This window comes from Heterodontus francisci, chromosome 23 (assembly GCF_036365525.1).
Source record: "Heterodontus francisci isolate sHetFra1 chromosome 23, sHetFra1.hap1, whole genome shotgun sequence".
In the NCBI taxonomy this organism is placed as follows: domain Eukaryota; kingdom Metazoa; phylum Chordata; class Chondrichthyes; order Heterodontiformes; family Heterodontidae; genus Heterodontus; species Heterodontus francisci.
In genome coordinates, this window is record NC_090393.1 from 14,138,383 (window position 1) to 14,161,196 (window position 22,814).

A 22,814-nucleotide genomic window follows, 5' to 3' on the forward strand; every position below is an offset into this window, starting at 1 on the left:
CAGGCGGGAAGAGAGTCTTAATTGGCAGTTAATAGGCAATTTAAGGGCTTCAATTGGCCTCTGGGCGGGAAGGCCATTGTTGGACCCTCCGCACCACTCCAACCCCCACCTTGCCACACATAGCGATACTCCGTGCCTCCGACCCCACCTCGGGGGAGGGTCGGGGGGAGCACACAGAATCACAGCCTATGTACATACGAAAATATGATTTAGGAGCAGGAGTAGGCCATTCAGCCCCTTCGAGCCTGCTCTAACCATTTAATAAGATCATGGCTGATCTGATTGTGGCCTCAGCTCAATTCTCCCACCTACCCCCGATACCCTTTGACTCCCTTGTTAGTCAAAAATTTATCTACCTCTGCCTTAAAAATATTCAATGACCCTGCCTCCACCACTTTCTGGAGAAGAGAGTTCCACAAACTCAGAACCCTCAGAGAAAAAAATTTCTCCTCATCCCTGTCTTTAATGGGAAACCCCTTATTTTTAAACTGTCTCCCCTAGTTCTAGTCTCTCCCACAAGGGGATACATCAATTCAGCATCCACCCTGTCAAGTCCCCTCAGGATCTTATATGTTTCAATAAGATCACATCACAGTCTTCTAAACTCCAATAGATACAAACCCAACCTGTCCAGCCTTTCTTCATAAGATAACACCCCCACCCCTCCCCATCCCAGGTATCAGTCGCATGAACCTTCTCTGAACTGCCTCTAACGCAGTTATATCCTTTCTTAAATAAGAAGACCAAACTGTACACAGTACTTCAGATGTGGTCTCACCTATACCCTATACAACTGTAGCAAAACATCTGACTTTTATATTCCATTCCCCTTGCAATAAACGACATTCCATTTGCCTTCCTAATCACCTGCTGTACCTCAATACCATCCTTTTATGATTTTTTAAAAAATTAATTCGTGGGATGTGGGCGTCACTGGCTAGGCCAGCATTTATTGCTCATCCCTAATTGCCCTTGAGAAGGTGATGGTGACCTGCCATCTTAAACCGCTGCAGTCCTTGAGGAGTAGGTATACCCACAGTGCTGTTAGGAAGGGAGTTCCAGGAATTTGACCCAGCAACAATGAAGGGACGGCAATATAGTTCCAAGTCAGAGTGGTGTGTGGCTTCGAGGGAAACTTGCAGGTGGTGGTGTTCCCATGCATCTCCTGCCCTTGTCCTTCTAGGTGGTAGAGGTCACAGGTTTGGAAGGTGTTGTCGAAGGAGACTAGGTGAGTTGCTGCAGTGCATCTTGTAGATGGTACACACTGCTGCCACCATGCATCGGTGGTGAAGGAAGTGAATGTTGAATGTGATGGATGGGGTGCCAATCAAGTGGGCTGCTTTGGCCTGGATGGTGTTGAGCTTCCTGAGTGCTCTTGGAGCTTCACCCTTCCAGGCAAGTGGAGAGCATTCCATCACACTCCTGATCTGTGACTTGTAGATAGTGGACAGGCATTGGGGAGTCAGGAGGTGGGTTACTCGTTACAGAATTCTCAGCCTCTGACCTGCTCTTGTAGCCATAATATTTATGTGGCTGATCCAGTTCAGTTTCAGGTCAACGGTAGCCCCCAGGATATTGATAGTGGGGGATTCAGCGATGCTAATGCCATTGAACACCAAGAGGAGATGGTTAGATTATATCTTGTTGGAGATGGTCATTGCCTGGCACTTGTGTGGCACGAATGTTACTTGCCACTTATCAGCCCAAGCCTGAATGTTGTCCAGGTCTTGCTGCATATGGAAATGGGCTGCTTCAGTATCTGAGGAGTCACAAATGGTGCTGGACATGGTGCAATCTTCAGTGAATATCCCCACTTCTGACCTTATGATGGAGGGAAGGTCATTGATGAAGCAACTGAAGATGGTTGGGCCTAGGATACTACTCCGAAGGACTCCTGCAATGATGTCCTGGGATTGAGATGATTGACCTCCAACAACCACAAACATCTTCCTTTGTGCTAGGTATGACTCCAGCCAGCAGAGAGTTTTCCCCATGATTCTCATTGACTCCAGTTTTACTGGAGCTCCTTGAAGCCATACTCAGTCAATTGCTGCCTTGATGTCAAGGGCAGTCACTCTGTCCTCACCTCTGGAATTCAGCTCTTTTGTCTATATTTGGACAAAGGCTGTAATGAGGTCAGGAGCCGAGTGGCCCTGATGGAACCCAAACTGAGCGTCACTGAGCAGGTTATTGCTGAGCAAGTGCCGCTTGATAGCACGGTCGAAAACCCCTTCCGTCACTTTGCCGATTATCGGGAGTAATCTGTTGGGGTGGGAATTGGCCCATTTGGATTTGTCCTGCTTTTTGTATACAGGTTATAGTTGGGCAATTTTCCACATTGCCGGTAGGTGCCAATGTTGTAGCTGTACTGCAACAGCACTGCTAGTTCTGGAGCACAAGTCAATACTATTATTGGAATGTTGTCAGGGCCCATTGCCTTTGCAATATCCAGTGCTTTCAGCCATTTCTTGATATCATCATATAGAGTGAATCGGATTGGGTGAAGACTGGCATCTGTGATGCTGGGGACCTCAGGAGGAGGTCGAGATGGATCATCCACTTGGCACTTCAGGCTGAAGATGGTTGCAAATGCTTCAGCCTTGTCTTTTGCACTGATGTGCTGGACTCCTCTATCATTGAGGATGGGGATATTTGAGGAGCCTCTTCCTCCTGTAAGTTGTTTAATTGTCCACCACCATGCATAACTGGATGTGGCAGGACAGCAGAGCATAGATCTGATCTGTTGGTTGTGGAATCGCTTAGCCCTGTCTATCACATGCTGCTTCCACTGTTTGGCATGCAAGTAGTCCTGTGTTGTAGCTTCACGAGGCTGACACTTCATTTTTAGGTATGCCTCATGCTGCTCCTGGCATGCCCTCCTGCACTCTTCATTGAACTAGGGTTGGTTCCCCCAGCTTGATGTTAATAGTAGAGTGGGAAATATGTTGGGCCTTGAAGTTACAGATTGTGGTTGAGTATAACTCTGCTGCTGCTGATGGCCCACAGCCGCTCATGGATGCCCAGTTTTGAGTTGCTAGATCTGTTCGAAATCCATCCAATTTAGCACAGTGGTAGTGCCACACAACACGATGATGGGTATCTTCAATGTGAAGACGGGACTTCATCTCCACAAGGACTGTGTGGTAGTCACTCCTACCAATACTGCCATGGACAGAGGCATCTGCGACAGGTAGACTGGTGAGGATGAGGTCAAGTAGGTTTTTACCCCTTGTTGGTTCCCTCACCTGCCGCAGACCCAGTCTAGCAGCTATGTCCTATAGGACTCTGTCAATAGTGGTATTACCGAGCCACTTTTGGTGATGGACATTGAAGTCCCTCACCCTTAGTGTTTCTTCCAATTGGTGTTCAACATGGAGAAGCACTGATTCCTCAGCCGAGGTGGGGGCGGTAGGTATTAATCAGCAGGAGGTTTCCTTGCCCATGTTTGACCTGATGCCATGAGACTTCATGGAGTCCAGAGTCAATGTTGAGGGTTCCCAGGGCAACTCCGTCCCGACTGTATACCACCGTGCCGTCCCCTCTGCGTGGTCTGTCCTGCTGGTGGGAAAAGGATGGTGATTGGTGGTGTTGGGGACATTGTCTATAAGATATGATTACATGAGTATGACTATGTCAGGCTGTTGCTTGACTAGTCTGTGGGACAGCTTTCCCAATTTTGGAACAAGCCCTCAGATGTTAGTAAGGAGGACTTTGCAGGGTCGACAGGGCTGGGTTTGCTGTTGTCGTTTCTGGCGCCTACGTCGTGCTGGGTGGTCCGTCCGGTTTTATTCCTTTTATTAAACTTTGTAGCAGTTTGCTACAACTGAGAGGCTTGCTAGGCCATTTCAGAGGGCAGTTAAGAGTCAACCACATTGCTGTGGATCTGGAGTCACATGTAGGCCAGACCAGGTAAGGACAACAGATTTCCTTCCCTAAAGGGCATTAGTGAACCAGATGGGTTTTTAACAGCAATCAATAAATGGTTTCATGGGCACTATCAGACTATTTTTATAATTCCAGATTTATTAGTTAAATTCAAATATCATCATCTGCCGTAGTGGGATTCAAACCCATGTCCCCAGAGCATTAGCCTAGGCCTCTGGTTACTAGTCTAGTGATATTACCACTATGCCACCACAGCCATCTCCTAATTCATGTACCATGAATTCATTGATTCATGTACCAGGCCACCTACATCCCTCTGTACCTCTGTGCTCTGCAGGCTCTCTCAATTTAAATAATATGCTGCTTTACTATTCTTCCTGGCTAAGTGGATAAGTTCACATTTTCCCACATTAAACTCCATTTGCCAGATCTTTGCCCACTCGCTTAACCTATCTATATCCCTATTGCAGGTCCCTTATGTTCTCGTCACAGCTTACTTTCCTACCTATTTTTGTGTCATTAATAAATTTAGCAACCATACAGCTGGTCCCTTCATCCAAGTCATTGTTATAAATTGTAAATAGCTGAGGTTCTAGCACTGATCCTGTGGTACTGCACTCGTCACGTCTTGCCAACCCAAAAATGACCCATTTATGTCTACTCTCTGTTTCCTGTTAGCTAACCGATCCTCTAACCATGCTAATATGCTACCCCCCCCCCCAATGCCATGAGCTCTTGTTTTGCTGAGTAACCTTTGATGTGGCACCTTGTCAAATGCCTTCTGGAAATCTAAGTATAGTACATCCACAGTTCCCCTTTATCCACTTTGTTTGTTACTTCCTCAAAGAACTCTAATAAATTCGTCAAACATGATTTCCCTTTCATAAAACCATGTCGACTCTACCGGATTACATTGAGATTTTCTACGTGTCCTGCTATAACCTCCTTAATAATAGATTCCAGCATTTTCCGTATGCCAGATGTTAAGCTAACTGGCCTGTAGTTTCCTGTTTTTTGTCTCCCTCCTTTCTTGAACAAAGGAGTCACATTCACTATTTTCCAATCTGATGGGACCTTTTCAGAATCTAGGGAATTTTGGAAAATTAAAATCAGTGCATCTACCATCTCAGCAGCCACTCATTTTAAGACCCTGGATGAAGTCCACCAGGACTATGTGTGGTCATATGGATTTCTCAGTAGCTTGGTACAGAGACTTTTAAACAAGGGAGAAAAGTTTTCAAAATATTAGATACCCAGCTGACCTGCAACAAAATCATAATCCAGTAATTCCTGCTGGAAACTGCATGTCAGATGAGAACATATTGGTTGGTTGGCATCCTTCCTTCGGCACAAAATGATGGACAAGCAGCAAACAATCCATTTAGATGGGGGTGTCTTCCCTTGGTGCACCTTTGCTGATGGCTGTGAAGGTCAATCCTTGAGAGTCAGGTACTGCCACAAGTGCCGCACGTGAAGCTGTCAAGTGACATGTGATTTCTTGTTTTTGACATTGACACTAGTTGCCATTCTGTAGCAACTGATTGTCATGGTAGTGCACGCCAGTCCGCAGGATGTATCAGCATTTCCCACTTTCACCAGCTAGTGTCCCCCAGATGTGATAGTTGACATTGAGGGCCTTCATGTCATACTTGCAAGTATCCTTGAAGCGGAGCTTTGGGCACCCCACTGGTCGTCTGGCCCCAGCTATCTCACCGTACAGAAGGTCAATGGGTATGCAACCGTCTTTCATCCTGCGAACCTGTCCGATCCACCGAAACCGCCTCTGTTTGATTAGTGCCAACAGACTTGGGAGCTCTGTCTTTGAGAGGCCTGCCATATTTGTGATTTTTGTCCTGCCAGGATATACCCATGCTATGCTGCAGACAGTGTAGATGGAAATTATTGACCACCTTTTCCTGGTAGCTGTAAGTCGCCCATGTTTCTCAGCATACAGCAAGGTGCTTAGAGCACAGGCCTTATAGACCATCAGCTTGGTCCTTTTCATGAGTCGGCCAATGATGGTGGTTGCTTTCTCTATATATGTATCGAACTCTGCATCAAGGGACAGATTGACTGTCATCATGGACCCAAGATAGCAGAATTTGCTAACCACTTCCAGTGGGGTGTTATTTAGTGTGATCAGGGACAGAGATGCAACACCTTGTCCCATGAACACGGTTTTCTTAACGCTTAGTCAAGGAGAACAAGTTACGGGCATGAGACACACAGTCCATGAGTCTTTGTAGCTGAGTTTCCATGTAAGCACATTATCATCAGCGTAGAAGAGTTCTCTGATCAGGACGCGATGTGTTTTTGTCTTTGCTTTCAGCCTTGATAGATTGTAGAGCTTAGAATCATGGAAAGTTTAAGGCACAGAAAGAGGCCACTTGGCCCATCGTGTCTGCGCCGGCAGAAAAAATATCCACCCATTTCAATCCCACGTTCCAGCATTTGGTCCATAGCCCTGCAGACGACGGTGCTTGAGGTGCATATCCAGACTCCTTTTGAATGAGTTGAGGGTTTCTGCCTCAACTACCTTTTCAGGCAGGGAGTTCTAGACCCCCACTACCCAATCACTTTAAATCTATGCCCACTAGTCACTGATCTCTCTGCTGAGGTGAATAGGCCTTTCACCTCCACTCTATCCAAGCCCTTCAAAATTTTCTACATTTCAATCAGATCTCCCCTCAGTCTTCTCTGTTCCAAGGAGAACAACCCCAGCCTATCCAATCTTTCCTTATAGCTGCATTTTTTCCAGTCCTGGCAACATCCTCGTAAATTTCCACTGTACCCTCTCTAGTGCAATTACATCTTGCTGTAATGAGGTGACTAGAACTGCACACAGTAGTCAAGTTGTGGCCGAACCAATAATTTATACAATTCCAGCAGAACTTCCCTGCTCTTATATTCGATACCTCGGCTAATAAAGGAAAGGATTCCATATGTCTTCTTAACCACCTTATCGACCTGTCCTGCTACTTTCAGGGATCACTCCAAGGTCTCTCATTTCCTCTACATTTCTCAGTATTTTCCCATTAAACGTGTATTCCTTTGCCTTGTTTGACCTCCCAAACTGCATCACCTCACACTTCTCTGGATTGAATTCCATTTGCCACTTTATTGCCCATCTGACCAGACCATCAATATCTTCCTGCAGCCTACAGGTATCCTCCTCACTATCTACCACACGGCCAATCTTTGTGTCGTCTGCAAACCTCTTGATCATGCCCCCCCCCTAAATTTATGTCCAAATTGTTAATATATGCCACAAAAAAGGAGACCCAGTACTGAGCCCTGCGGAATGCCACTGGAAACAGCCCTCCAGTTGCAAAAACACCAGTCAACAATTATCCTTTGTCTCCTACCACTGAGCTAATTTTGTATCCACCTTGCTGCATTTCCCTGGATACCATGGGATTTTATTTCTTAACCAGTCTGCTATGTGGGACCTTTTCAGAAGCCTTGCTAAAATCCATGTAAACCACATCAACTGCACTACCCTCATCTATCTTCCTTGTTACTTCAAAAAATTCGATCAAGTTGGTCAAACAGGATCTTCCCTTAACAAATCCATGCCGACTATCCTTGATTAACATGTGACTAATTGACAGTTAATCCTGTCTCTCAGAGTAGATTCTAATAATTTGCCCACGACTGTGGTTAGACTGACTTACCTGTAATTATTCGGTCTATCCTTCACTGCCTTTTTAAACAGAGGGACAACGTTAGCAGTTCTCCAATCCTCCAGTACCACACCTGTATCCAGTGAGGACTGGTCAGACCTTCCGCTGTTGCCTCTCTTGCTTCTTTTAACAGCCTGGGGTACATTTCATCCAGCCCTGATGATTTATCAACTTTCAAGGATGCTAATCCCATTAATACTTCCTCTCTCACTATGTTTATCACATCCAATACTTCACACTCCTCCTCCTTAACTACAATATCTGCATCGTCCCCCTCTTTTGTAAAGACAGATGCAAAGTATTCATTAAGAACAATATGAACATCTTCTGCCCCTACATATAGGTTACTTTTTTGGTCTTTTATGGGCCCTAGTCTCTCCTTAGTTATCCTCTTACTCTTAAATGTATTGATAAAACATTTTTGGGTTGACCTTGATTTTGCTTGCCAATATTCTTTCATGCCCTCTCTTTGCTTTCCTAATTTCCTTTTTGATTTCACCTCTCCACTTTCTATACTCCACTCAGCTTTCTGTAGTATTGTGTTCTCGGTGTCAGACATAAGCTTTCCTTTTCTGCCTTATCTTACCCTGTAAGCTCCTTGACATCCATGGGGCTCTAGATTTGGCCATCTCACCCTTTTTCTTTGTGGCAGCATGTTTACTCTGAACTGCTTGAATCACCCCTTTGAATGCCTCCCACTGCTCTGACACTGATTTACCTTTAGTAGCTGTTTTCAGTCCACTTTCGCTAAATCACTCCTCAGTTTAGTAAAATTGGCCTTGCCCCAATTGAGAACTGTTCTATCTCTGTCCTTTTCCATAATTATGTTAAAACTAATTGATCACCTGCCCACCTTCATAGAAAGGTAGAAAATTGGAGCAGGACTAGGCCATTCGGCCCTTCGGGCCTGCTCCGCCATTCAAAAAATATCATGGCTGATTGTCTAATTCAGTACCCTGTTCCTGCTTTCTCCACATATCCCTTGATCCCTTTGGCATTAAGAAATATATCTATCTCCTTCTTGAATATATTTAATGACTTGGCCTCCACTGCCTTCTGCGGTAGAGCATTCTCACAGGCACACCACCCTCTGAGTGAAGAAATTTCTCCTCATCTCGGTTCTAAATGGCATACCCTGTATCCTGAGACTGTGACCCCTGGTTCTGGACTCCCCAGCCATCGGGAACATCCTCCCTGCTTCTAGCCTGTCTAGTCCTGTTAGAATTTCATCTGTTTCTATTAGAAACCTCTCTATCTTCTAAACTCTAGTGAATATAGGCCTAGTCGACCCGATCTCTCCTCATACGCCAATCCTGCCATCCCAGGAATCAGCCTAGTAAATCTTCTTTGCACTCCCTCCATGGCAAGAACATCCTTCCTCAGATAAGGAGACCAAAACTGCGCTCAATACTTCAGATGTAGTCTCACCAAGGCCCTGTAAAACTGCAGTAAGACATCCTTGCTGCTGTACTCAAATCCTCTTGCAATGAAGGCCAACATACTATTTTGCCTTCCTTACTGCTTGCTGCACCTGAATGCTTGCTTTCAGCAACTGGTGTACAAGGACACCCAGGTCTCGTTGCACCGCCCCCTTTCCCAATCTATCACCATTCAGATAATCTGCCTTTCTGTTTTTACAACCAAAGTGGATAACCTCACATTTATCCACGTTATACTGCATCTGCCATGCATTTGTCCACTCTCCCAACTTGTCCAAATCACATTGGAGTCTCTTTGCATCCTCCTTGCAACTCACGGTTCCCCCCCCCCCCCAGCTTCGTCCTAAAACTGTCTAAAAATGTGCCCTGTCTCTTGTTGGACTTGCTACATACTGGCCAAAAAGGTTCTCCTGAATGCACCTCAAGAATTCTGCTCCCTCAATTCCTTTCACACTAAAACTATCCCAGTTAGCATTGGGTTAGTTAAAATCCCCTACTATTACTGCCCTGTTCTTGCACTTCTGAGATTTGCCTACATAGAACATAGAACATAGAAAAATACAGCACAGAACAGGCCCTTCGGCCCACGATGTTGTGCCGATCCTTTGTCCTCTGTCAAGGACAATTTAATCTATACCCCATCATTCTCCTTTATCCATATACCTACATATCTGCTCTTCTATCTCCCTCTGACTGTTTGGGGGTCTATAGTACACTCCCAGCAGTGTGATTACCCCTTTTTTATTCCTTAGCTCAATCCATATGGCTTTATTTGATGAACGTTCCAACATATCAACCCTCCTCACAGCTGTAATAGTTTATTTGACCAAAATTGCCATCCCCCACTCCTTTCTTATCCCCCTCCCTATCACGTCTGAAAACCCTGTAACGTTGAGCTGCCATTTCTGTCCCTTCTTAAGCCATGCTTCTGTAATAGCTATGATAGCATACTGCCATGTGTCTATTTGTGCCCTCAGCTCATCTGCTTTATTTGCTATACTCCTTACATCGAAATAAATACCCTTGAGCACTGCCAAGCTCTTTTTAAAAATTTTCTAACCTTTGTTTCCTCTGTCTTTCAGACTTATCCATTAATTTTCTGCCTTCCATTTTCATTTCTGTTTGTATCCCTACTGAGTCTACCCTCAGGTCCCCATCCCCCTGACAAACTAGTTTAAACCCTCCCCAATAGCACTAGCAAAACGTCCTGCAAGGGACTCAGTCCCGGCTCTGTTCGGGTGCAACCCTTCCAGCCTGTACAGGTCCCATCTCCCCCAGAGCTGGTCCCAATGTCCCAGAAATCTGAAGCCCTCGCTCCTGCACCATCTTTGCAGTCACGCATTCATCTGTCTTATCCTATTTCTGTACTCATGTGGCACTGGGTGTAATCCGGAGATGACTACTTTTGAGGTTCTGCTTGCTAATTTCTTACCTAGCTCCCTAAATTCTGACTGCAGGACCACATCCCTCTTTATACCTATGTCATTGATTCCGATGTGGACCATGACTGCTGGCTGTTCACCCTCCTCCTTCAGGATGCTCTGCAGCCGCTCAGTGACATCCTTGACCCTGGCACCCGGAAGGCAACACACCATTCCTGGATTCACGTGTGCAGCCACAGAAACGTCTGTCTGTTCCCCTGAATATTGAATCACCTATCACTATGGTTCTTCCAGTCTTCCCTGTAACCCCCTGTGCAGCTGAGCTCCCTGTGGTGCCATGGACTTGGCTCTAGCTGCACTCCCCAGATGAAGCATCGCTTTCCTCCGTATTCAGAACTGAATACATGTTGGAGAGTGAGATGCACTGGGGTCTCCTGCACTCCTTCCCTGATTCTTTTTGACTGCTTTGCAGTCACCCATTCCCTCTCTCCCTGCAAATTCTTAAGCTGCGGGGTGACCACATCTATAAACGTGCTATCCACGTAGCTCTCATCCTCATGAATGCACTGCAGTGTCACCAGCAGCTGCTCAAGTTCCAAATCCCAGAGCTCAGGCTTTCTGTTTGACCTAATGTGCAAGTAGACTCCTTCCATATCTGCAATGAAGATGAAGGTCAGGGGCATGAAGAAGAAGAAGATGCCAAACAGAGTGGGGGCTAGAACGCAACCCTGTTGCACTCCATTCTTCACTCCAAAACTGTCGGAAGTGGAGTCATCAAACTGCACAGTGCAGTGCATGTTGTCGTGGAAGGAGAAGAGACTGAGGAGCTTCGGTGGACGGCCAATTTTTCCCAAACTCCTGTTGAGCCCTGCTCTGCTGATGGTGACAAGTGCCTTAATGAGATCTACAAAAGTAAAGTAAAGGGGTATATTCTGTTCCCTACATTTCAGCATATGAAGATCATGTCCACAGTAGATCTGCCGGCACAGAAACTGCGCTGTGCTTCCTTGCAGAACATATTGGCAAAGACAAATAATGCGGATGCTTGAAATCTGAAATAGAAACTAGCCTCCTGAGTGTTTCCAGCATTTTCCATTTAGAGAATTGTATTGGACTGTGTTCTGAAGGCCCAGATTATCAATTAGTCACCAACGTACATTGTCTAAATTCAGTCTTGAATAATGACGACATGAATGAGGTACTGGAATGTTGCAGCACCTGTAGAACTGCATACCATTAGGTCAATACCTTGAAGCAAGGAATAAAGGAAGTATCTATTTGCATTATTGTATGAACCGGACCTGAAGTATGCTGCCTGATTAGAGTAATTAACCAGGCAAATAGCCAATCCTGTTGCTGCCCTGATTATATAAATTTTACCTGTTGAGGTAGTCATTTTATCTTTTTCTGTGTCTTATTCAGCAATTGCATGTATAAATAACTATCGTAGGAGAATTGAAGGTCGGCAGCAACAGGAAGCCAAGGAAAGAAGAGGAAATATCTCTAAATAGCAATCTCTAATTTTCCAATAGTAAATAGCTTTTTCAAATAGTAAAAGCTATTGTAACTGAGCCATACAGATTAAAAATGCTAAGGTTGGATTCCTGATTGGAATTAATTAATCTGAGAAAGTGTAGCAGTTGAGGTCCTACAATTGACCTTGAAACCCCCTGGAAAGGGTGAGGAAGATCAGCCAAGATTTCAATGCCTTATTACTGTCCAGGGACCTCTGCAGGAAAGTGTGCATATGTCAGGGTCAAATGAAAGCAGGTTTGGCCTCTGCTATAGTGCCCTCTCAGTCAAATAGCTAGTCAGATACAGAAGAAATGATCACTTAGGTGAGATTGCAGAAGGCGGTTGGCGCTATAATACCATATGGCAGCAAGGCAAGTTTTTGCTTTATTTGAAGGGTGAAGAGTTTTTGCAATGAGAAAAGGGCACTTTGTGTTGTGACAGATTATACCAGGCTTACAATATTCAATTAAATAAGGCCAAAACACATTGCAGCATTGTAATATAAAACCTGCTAACCTGATATGGTTTTATTTCAGAAAGTGCAAACATCTATGATCGCACAGGGAAGGCCAAATATAAACAGGCATGTGAAACGTATGGTGTGGTACCAATCTCCTACTTCCTACGCAACATGAATGGTACAGAACTACTCATGATGCATTATGGGCTTGGGCCTCAGGTAAAACAAGTTTTTATATTTTATTGTGTATATTTATTTGAAAAAACCTTTGCACTTTGTCCTTAATAGCAGTCTGTTACCACATAATAACCTTAATAAGATTCTTGTGATTCTATTAAATGGTACTTCCTGTTTGCATTATGACACTGCTCAGAGCACTTACATTTGCCACTATATTTGAAATATCTTGTTCCCCTAAAGTGGAAATGGACATTCTCGCATGCTATTCCTCCTCCCAGCAACCCCAATATGTTGTAATCATGACTCGTCCACTTTTTTCTACTGTAACTCTTTCTTTCCCAGGACATTCAAAACCGTGTAAGACCTCCGTCAGTATTCTGCTGTTGTGCAGTCTTCAGGCTTTTAAAATCTAAACTTGGCACCACCTAACTGCTACCTCTTGATTTCTCTCATCTTGACTCTTAATCTCTTCAACATGGCCTTATCATGCATCATAGATCTTGGCTCCTTGCTGATATCTGTAAGGTGCCCTCCAGTTGGCAAGCTATTCAACTACAGGAACACGGCAAAATAGTCAAATCAATCTTGTCCTCGCCCAGCATACAGTTTCAGTATGCATACATGTTAACCTAGAAAACTCGGAAACGCTGACAAACAGCTTCAAAAAAGCTGGCTTAGCCCCTGAAAATATGAAGACTCAAATAACAATGTACAGCTGAAAAATAGCCTTGACTGTAGGCCTATGAGCAAGACGATTACTTCAAGGTGACTGAATACTCTAAGTTCCAATGTTTGCATTGTATTTCATGAAAATAATTATCTACAAAGGGAGTGCAGTGGGCCGTGACATATAACTACAGCTATAACAAATATTTCATTAGTTGTCTAATGCAGGGTTTTTAAAAAAGTACTAAAGTATGTAAAATCATAATTTTTGAAGTGGTAGATAAGAATTTTTGAAGAGGGGAATAACTTCTGGTGATAAATTTATTCACGAGATTGACGTGGGGGAGGGCTGAAGCCGCACATTTCCTATTTCTGGAAATTTTGACTTTTGATCATTTTTGTGCATTGTCCAGAATTTCGAATATTCCTGAGATCCTGCCATTAGGTTCACTGACTTAGCAAAAGTATCAGAAAGCCTAACTGCTGGACACTTCTCCAATGAAAAACTCTTGCATTTACAAACTTAAAAACCTTGAGTTTCTAATTGTTTTTCATTTTTAATTAGTTTTCTTCTAGGAAATTGTACACAGGGATTGTTACACAAACCCATTTACATTCTTGTCATTCCAGGGTCTGAGCTCCCATCATTGATTGTGTAATACTTTAGAACAAGTTTCTCCATACTGAGCAGTAGGTGACCAGAATGGCCTTCTCCAGTGCCTCTATTTGTTATTATTTCTGTTGTGCTTTACTGGTGTCACCAAGGCATCTCTTTCAGCTGCTTAATGCCTTAGAACCTCATAACAACAAAAATATCAATTACATTGTGATTTGCTTGTTGGAGCGAAGAACCAATCGTCAGTGGTGTATAAGATAATAAAAAATAGGAGCAGGCCATTCAGCCCATCGAGCCTACTCTGCCATTCAATAAGATCATGGCTGATCTGATAATGGTCTTAACTTCACTTTCTTGCCTGCCCCTCCCAATAACTCTTGACTCCCTCGTAGATCAAAAATCTGTCTAATGACAAACACCAATTTGCTGACTGATTTGGTTACTTGCTGACTGATTCAAAGCACCTTATAAACATTCTCCCTTGACCCAACCACAAAGATTAATCCCTCTCAACAACACAGAAAACTCTCACCCCAAACTACATTCTTAGCTCAGAGGTTTTATTAAACGACTTATAGTGTGTAAAAAAAAAAGTCAAAATATGTTTTATTTTCCACTATTCATGCCTAAGAATTGTTTATAAATTTTCTGTCTGGGTCATAACACACTGTAGGTATTGTAGTTCCACAGAGCTGCGATTAAAATACAGTTCCCATGACACACCACTTTCTCCCTTTTTTTTAATATATATATACTACTGTAGTTCCACAGAAGCAAAGAGAGCTGCCACAATTCATTTCTCCCTCTCCTGCACACTGTGTTGTCTCTCTCACCTCCCCCGCACCTTCTATCTCTATCTCTATCATTAGCAGCTGACAATCCCAGCACCCGTGTCCAGGTAAACTGTCCAATTCAAACCCCTGCCCTATGCTACAAACACGAATGCAAATCTGCCTGGGGGTAACTCCATGCAAGAATTTTTTACATTAACCAATTTCAAAATGATGTAATTTTATGTTATAGATGTTTATTTATAACTGTTTACACTCACCTTAGTGAGATATAAATGATGGCAGAAAACTGTGCGAAGAAATGATTTGAGCAATTTAGTTGGTTTTATGTAACTTGCTGTTAACGAATGCTGCTTTGAAAAGGATTTGACTGATTTAATTTCTTAGTTTTCTCCTGGTTCCTTGTTCCTCACTGGCATTTTTTATAACTTCTGTATGTATTCACATTTAATCATTGGATATTTGATTGCTAACAACTGCTAAATGTTATTGACAACTTTTTGGCCCTGCAGACATGTGACGCTATGATGCACGCTAGATGCAAGTGAAAGTATTTTGTAATAAATGGCTGACCTGAATGTTTCCAGCATTTTCTGTTAGAATTCATTGATCTGAAACATTATCCCTGTTTCTCTCGCCACAGATGCTGCCTGACTTGCTGAATGTTTGCAGCAATTTCTAATTTTTTTTTTTGTAATAAATGGTGTGCAGGGGTGGACACACTACTTCCTTCTCCCTTTCTCTTCTCCCTCCTCCTCATGACTGAAATTGTCTCTTCCTCTCGTGCTTGAGCCTCATTTATCTTACGACTTTGTTTAATACTGTAATATAAATTTGGTATAAATATGAGAAGGTCCATGCGTGGGTGCACTTGATCATCTTGGGGCAGTAAATACTGGGAATTATATGTGCACTAGACTATTAACATACAGAACAAAAGTGATGAAACTTTTTATTAAATTGCATTTTTCTTCCTAGGACTCTCGGGCTAAGGTTATAAGTGTGTCTCAGTTGGAAGTACTCTTGCCTCTGAGTCACAACGCTGTGGGTTCAAATCCTACTCCAGGGCTTTAGCACAAAATCTGAGGGAGTACTGCACTGTCAGAGGTGCCTTCTTTGGATGAGATGTTAAACTGAGGTCCCCATCTGCCTGCTTGGTTGGATGTAAATGATCCCACGGCACTATTTTGAAGAAGAGCAGGGGATTTATCATCAGTGTCCTGGCCAATATTTATCCTTCAATCAACATCACAGAAAATGATTATCTGGTCATTATCTGTGATGTTGATTGAAGGATAAATATTACTGTTTGTGAGTGTTTACTCTGTGCAAATTGATTGCCACGTTTCCTACATTACAGCAGTGACTATGTTTCAAAAGTACTTCATTTGCTGTAAAGCACTTTGAAATGTTGTGAAAAGCGCTACATAAATGTAAGTCTTTTCCTTTAATATTGCACTACCAGTCTAAGAAAGAAAGACAGCATTTTCTGATTTGAATTTATATAGCATCTTTCATGACCTCAGGACCACCCAAAATGCTTTACAGCCAATTGAGTACTTTTTTGATGTGTTGTCATTGTGTTTATGTAGAAAACACAGCCGCCAATTCACACACAGCAACATGATAATAACCAGATAATCTGGTTTAGTGATGTTGGTTGAAGGATAAATATTGGCCAGCTCACCAGGGGGAACTTGCCTGCTCTTCTTTGAAATAGTGCCTTGGGATTTTTTATGTTCACCTGGGAGAGAAGTTGGTTTAACAGCTCATCCAGAAAAGATAACTCCTTTCTATGTATCACTAACCTCACCTCTCTCCATTGCAGCATTGTGCATTTTCCACTGGTCTCAGCCTGACAATTTTAGACTCCTGTATATGCATCTTTTAAAAAATCTAAAGCAGGGAAATTTCACTTTTTTTTTAACTTTTAGGGCGCCAAGGCAATTTCTGTTTCTCTGATAACCAACACATCAGTCTCAAAGTTGAATCTGAAGGATAACTGGCTGGAGGCAGAAGGTGCCAAAGCTGTTGCGGAAATGCTGAAGGAAAACTGTTACATTACAGGTTTAAGCATCCCTATACCATCTTTATACATTGACTTTAGCGTGCAGAGCAGTCTGATGCTTTTTATCACATAAGTCCACTCTGTGACAGTGTCCAGTAAGAATTGCATTTTTCAGGAGGGAAGAAGAGAGACAGAGAGCATATTGGAAAATTTCTAAAAACTAAATTGGTAAACTCACCTTCAACTTCAATGGACAAGAAAATCACTCGGTGTAAAATGACTGCTGATTAGCTGTGAGCTTGGGCAGGGTTTTCCCCACAGGCTCCAATAGGAGTCACAAGCCTGCATTGTGTGGGGAACGGTCACCTGGCTGTAATTTTCCCCAAATTGGCCAATTAGTGGCCAGAGGGCTCGCCGTCCAGTTAAAGAGGGTGGGTGGGCTCTCGAATCTGGAGGGCCAATCGGAGGCCCTCCACTACTGAAGAAGCAGAAGCTGGCCTTTCAAGGTAAGTAAGGGAGAGGGCACCCCAACATGGAGGCACCCTTTCTCCAACTTTTTTTAATTTAAAATTTAAAAAAAAAAGCCCTCAACATCCAGGCCACTATTGTGGAGGGGAAAATTTGCAGGGAGGCTGCAGCTGAAGCCAGGCAAACAGGGAGGGCATCTAAGCCTGCCTGGAGAGCTGGTCCCCCAGTTTACTGTAGGGAGGCCACCTCCAGGCACCCACTCTGTTCCCAGCGCTTCTGGGCTGACTGGAAAATTCATCTGACAATAAGCCTTAATAGACCATTTAACAAGGTCAGATGGCTACCCGCCACTTGTGGACTGGGAAAATAGCCCCAGCACAGGATGGAGGCAGGGAACCAGCCGGTGGTGCAATATTCAGTACCCGCTTGACCCCATCGGAGCCTCAGAATTCTGCCCCTTGTTTCGCAAGGCTGGTATGGACCACATTCACCCCTAGTTTATAAAGTTATTTAACAGAAATTAGAGAATAATATATCAATATAGCAATCTAATTCTGGGTGCAAATACCCATTATAAATTCAGTTACAAAGATTATGTGGTTTATGATTCACCTGATTAGAGTTCTGCCTTGACTTCGAATTACTTTCCAGTGTTCATCTTAACTGAAATAATCTTCATCCGGACTTTAGAGTTCCCCACCCTCAATGCACTACATATGTGGCACTAAGCTTTGCAGACCATCGTTCCCAAGTTTAGTTTGGGATTTCAGATAAGGTGGTAATTAAGAGTGCAACGATTGGCTTCAGCAGCCCTAGCCTAGGAAATGGAGATGTTAGCCCAGGTTTTGGGTCCTAATTGCTCTCTCATGATTTTTGCTGAATAGTGCACTTGTACAGACATTTGGTAAAAATGTATGATGAAGACAGGATCAGGCCCAAGCCTCCAAAATTAGGAATTAGCAAAATTTTTTGTTTAAAAAAAAAAATAAATTACCTTGAAATCTTGCTGTTATTCTTAATATAGATGGGAAGCTAATGATTGTTAATTCCTGTGCCTTTTTCTTTTCAAAAAAAGAAATTCAGTGACGAGACTCTTTCCTTAATATCGTCTTTTTCTTACTTGTAGACGTTGACTTGTCAGATAACCAACTGGGAGTTGAAGGGGCCAAAGCAATAGCCATGATGGTCTTAGAAAACTTAACACTGTTAAGGATTGTCCTTTCTGGGAATTATTTTGATGATCATGCTGCTAAGTATCTGGCCGAGGCTATAAGCAACTCACACAAGTTGCAGTTCTTGGATCTAAGCCACAACAAGATCGGCAACAGTTTAGGTATGGTTGTACAGTGCACGTTTCACAATTTGTATTTGCATACAAATAAACCATCCTGTGTTCACAAATCAATAGATTGTAAGCAAAATTATGAAGATAGGCAAAAGGTACTGGGACCTTATACTGTGGAGAAGCAAAGACTTTGGGTGATCTGATCAAAGGTTGTGTTCAAGTTGACAATTTGTTCCAATTAAGTAGACTAGGGAGAACCAGAGGTCACAATTTCAAGTTATATAAGGCCAGATCTAGGTTGGGTGTCAGGAGAAGGTTCTTTTCCCAGAGAATGGTGAACTTCTGGAATAGGTTGCCAGCTGTGCAGTAACACTGATTTGCTGAATTCCTTCAAGCAAAAGTTGGACCTGTTTCTGTCTCGGATGAAGATCACCTCTTAAAAGTAGTATTGCATAGAATTATTAGGGCCAGAGGGGTTTCTTGAACTATTTTTGATTTTGTAGGAGATTGGGAGAGGGATTTTCCAAATTTATTTTCCCCCAGATTGGCCTGAGTTTTTATCTGGCTTTTCGCCTCACCCAGGAGCTATTATGGTTTTGGATTAGGGTGGGAGGAGAGTGAAAATAAGAGCAGCAAAGAGACAACAACTTATTTTAAATAGCGCCTTTAATGTAATAAAACGTCTCAAGGTGCTTCACTGGAGCATTATAAAGCAAAATATAGCACTGAGCCACATAAGGAGATATTAGGTCAGATGACCAACCGCATGGTCAAAGAGGTAGGTTTTAAGGAGTGGCCTAAAGGAAGAAAGGTAGAGGGGTGCAGAGAGGTAGAGGGAGGGTATTCCAGAGCTTTGGGCCGAGCCAACTGAAGGCATGGCCACCAATGGTGGAGTGACTAAAATCAGGGATGCACATGAGGCCAGAATTAGAGGAGTGCTGATATCTCAGAGGGTTGAGGAGATGACAGAGATAGGGAGGGGCAAGGCCATGAAGGAATTCGAAAACAAGGATGCTAATTTTCAAATCAAGACGTTGTTTGACCAGACGCCAATCTAGGTCAGCGAGGACAAGGGTGATAGGTGAATGGGACTTGGTGCAAGTTAAGACACGGGCAGCAGAGTTTTGGATGACCTCACGTTTATGGAGGTTAGTCTATGGGGGACCAGCCAGGGTGCGTTGGAATAGTCAAGTCTAGAGGTAACGAAGGCATGAATGAGGATGTCAGCAACAGATGAGCTGAGACAGGGGCGATGTTACAGAGGTGGAAATAGGCAGTCAGAGTGATGACATGAATGTAAGGTCGGAAGCTCATCTTGGGGTCGAATGTGATACCGTTGTGAACAGACTCACTTAATCTTAGAGTGTTGCCAGGGAAAGGGATGGAATCGGTAGCTAGGGAACGGAGTTTGAAGCGGGGCCTGAGAACAATTGCTTCAATCTTCCCAATATTTAATTGGAGGAAATTTCTGCTTAGCAGTACAAGAATAGATTGGCAGCTCCCATCAAATGGAATTTAAAGGTCCTCTAAAAGCACATTAACATTAAAAGGGTTGTCAGAGGAGCGATAGGGGCCGATTAGGGACCAAGATGGAAATCTATTAATTGATGGAGGCAGAAGGCAAGGCTGAGTACTTTGCTTTGGTATTCCCTGTGGAACCGGATTTTGCCAAGGCTAGGGTAAACAAAGAGGTTGTCAGGATACTAGATGTGTTAAAAATAGATAAAGAGGAAGTACTGGAGAGGCTGACAATATTTAAACTGGATAAATGGTCCAGTCCAGATGGGATGCATCCTGGACTGCAGAGGGAAGAGTGTTGACCAACAGGGGTGTTGCCAGAGGACTGAAAGATTGCAAATGTTTCACCCTTGTTCAAAGGAATTACAGGTCAGTCAGTTTAACATTAGTGGTGGGAAAGTTTTTAGAAACAACAATCCTGGAGAAAATTGACAGCCACTTGGACAAGCATGGACCAATAAAGGACCATCTGCATGGATTTGTTGAAGGCAAATTGCATTCGACGAACTTAATTTGAGTTTTTTGATGAGGTAACAGAGAGGCTGGTTCAGGGCCGAGCAGTTGCTGTGTATACGGATTTTCAAAGACATTTGATACAGTACCACATAAAAGGCTTGCTAGCAAAATTGAAGCCCATCGGGTAAAAGGGGCAGTAGCAGCATTGATACAAAATTGGTTAAGGGGTAGGGAACAGAGTTGTGTTGAATTGCTATTTTTTTTGGACTGAAGTGGCATTCCCCAGAGCTTAGTACTAGGATTACTGCTGTTTTTGATAATTAATAACTTGGACTTGGTATGGTACAAGTCACAATCTTGAAATTTGCAGATGACACAAAACTTGAAATTGTAGTAAACCGTGAGGAAGATAATAATAGACTTCAATAGGCAAAGACAGGCTGGTGGAATGGCAGACTCATGGCAGATGAAATTCAGCACAGAAAAGTGTGAGGCAGTGCATTTTGGTCAGCAGAATGAGAAGAGACAATACAATAAATGGTAGAATGTTGAAGGGGTGTCAGAGCAGAGAGACCTGGAGGTGTTTGTTCACAAGCCTTTGAAGGTGGCAGGACAGATTAACAACATAGTTAATAAAACTTGTGGGATCCTGAGCTAAGAGGAGATTTGATAGAGATGTTTAAAATCATGAAGGGTGTAGATGGAGAAACTGTTTCCAATGGCTAAAGGGTCAATAACCAGAAGGCACAGATTTAAGGTGACTGGCAAAAGAATCAGGGCCAACGTAGAATGGTTACAGTACAAAAGGAGACCATTCAACCTGTCGTGTCTTTGCTGGCTCTCTGCAAGAGCAACTCATCTAGTCCCACTCACCTGCCTTTTCCCCATAGCCTTGCAAATTTTTTCTCCTCTGATAATTATCCAATTCTCTTTTAAAAGCCTTGATTGTACACAAGTGGCGAGGATTTGCAGTGCATTGCCTGATGGCATGGTGGAAACAGATTCAGTAGGAGCTTTCAAAAGGGAATTGGATAAATATTTGAAGGAGAAAAATTTGTAGGAACAAGGGGAAAGAGCGGGGCAGTAAGACTAACTGGATGTCTCTCCAAAAGCGCTGGCGAATATTCAATGGGCCGAATGCCCTCCTTCTGTGTTGTACTATTCTATAATATTGTGATACACAATTGTGTGCCACAGGTCAGCTGAACCAGAGGGTCTTGTCCTGCTCATCATTTTTTTTGTATATTTGTAAACGTTGACCACACAAATATCTCACTGGTAAATGTGTGACTTTCTGGGCTGGATTTAATCGCAACTGTGGGGCTCCCGACGCCGGGCTGAAAAGGTGAAGGGAACCCAGCCACAGCCTTTCTGCGCACCTCCCCCCCTCCCCCACCACCACCCCCTGGCGCGATTCAACGGCGCTCAGGCACTCAAGTACCTAGCCCCAGGATCCCAGTCCCTGTAAAGACAGGGATTTCACCTCCAAGAGCTGCCGGCCAATCAGAGGGCTAGCATCTCAGTAGTAACAGCAGTGCCCCCGGAAGCAGTGACCACTGCCATACTACTGGAGGCCTGGGAGCAGGCCCAGTGCTGGAAACCCAGAGAGAGAAGGTAAACGAAGCAGGGTCATTGGGGCAATTTTAGCAGGCTTGGTGATGGGGGGTGGGAGTGAAGGGTGGGCGATGAGAGGAGTGGTACTACGGGAGGTGAGTAGTTTTGTGGCGGGAGCCCTCCTGGGCGACCTCTGTGTGCGTGCGTGCGTGGTCCCCCTGCCGCTGGCTTAATTCCAGCAGCGGCGGGAAGAGGCCCTTAAATGGCTAATAATAGGCCACTTGAGGGCCTGAATTGGTCTCTGGGCAGGAAGGCTGTATTCGGCCTTTCCCACTCCTGATTTAATCGCAGTACAACGGGAAGGCAATGGGCCCTCTACACCCTGAAGATTCCTAGCCTGTCTCCAGGGACAGGGGTGGGATGGGGGGGAATTAAATCCAGCCCAGAGCGTTTGCATAATTTTCCCATCTTCTCCAATTTTCTCACTTCCTTGAGTGCTGCCTGCCCTCTGGTACTTAGCAAGTTTCACACAGTTTAATACGTTTTATTAAGATGTTTAGGCTTCAGTAACCTATTTGTTACTTTCTAAAGGCGAAGACCTTGGAAATTCTCTAGCAGAAAATTCTGGGCTCGAGGAACTGGACCTAAGCTGGAATTGTCTACGTGGCAAGGGATGTATAGCAATAGCAGAAGGCCTCAGCGTGAGTACTGAAAGGCTATGGGGATTCCTGTGGCTGTTTGCAGTGGAGTAAAGAACCAAATTATAGTTATACGCCATGATATTACATGCACGTCATGGTATTTTGCGGTATTAAATTAAACTTAACAGGGCGGGGGAGGGGGTGGTGCTACATTATTAAACATGGCCTCCATAACTAATTGGAAAAGATTTGAGCTGTTCAGCAAAA

At 43.7% G+C, this 22,814-nt stretch overlaps 1 protein-coding gene across 2 annotated transcripts in view; it reads left to right on the plus strand.

Annotated features, from left to right (window-relative positions):
- lrrc74b (leucine rich repeat containing 74B) overlaps positions 1-22,814 on the plus strand; it is a 56,956-nt gene that overhangs the window by 6,021 nt on the left and 28,121 nt on the right. For both annotated transcript variants that reach the window (XM_068054697.1, XM_068054698.1), the window contains 4 exons: positions 12,441-12,583; positions 16,552-16,684; positions 18,220-18,426; positions 22,498-22,607. In XM_068054697.1, the coding sequence (XP_067910798.1) occupies positions 12,441-12,583; positions 16,552-16,684; positions 18,220-18,426; positions 22,498-22,607 (593 nt within the window). The remainder of the gene's footprint in view (positions 1-12,440; positions 12,584-16,551; positions 16,685-18,219; positions 18,427-22,497; positions 22,608-22,814) is intronic.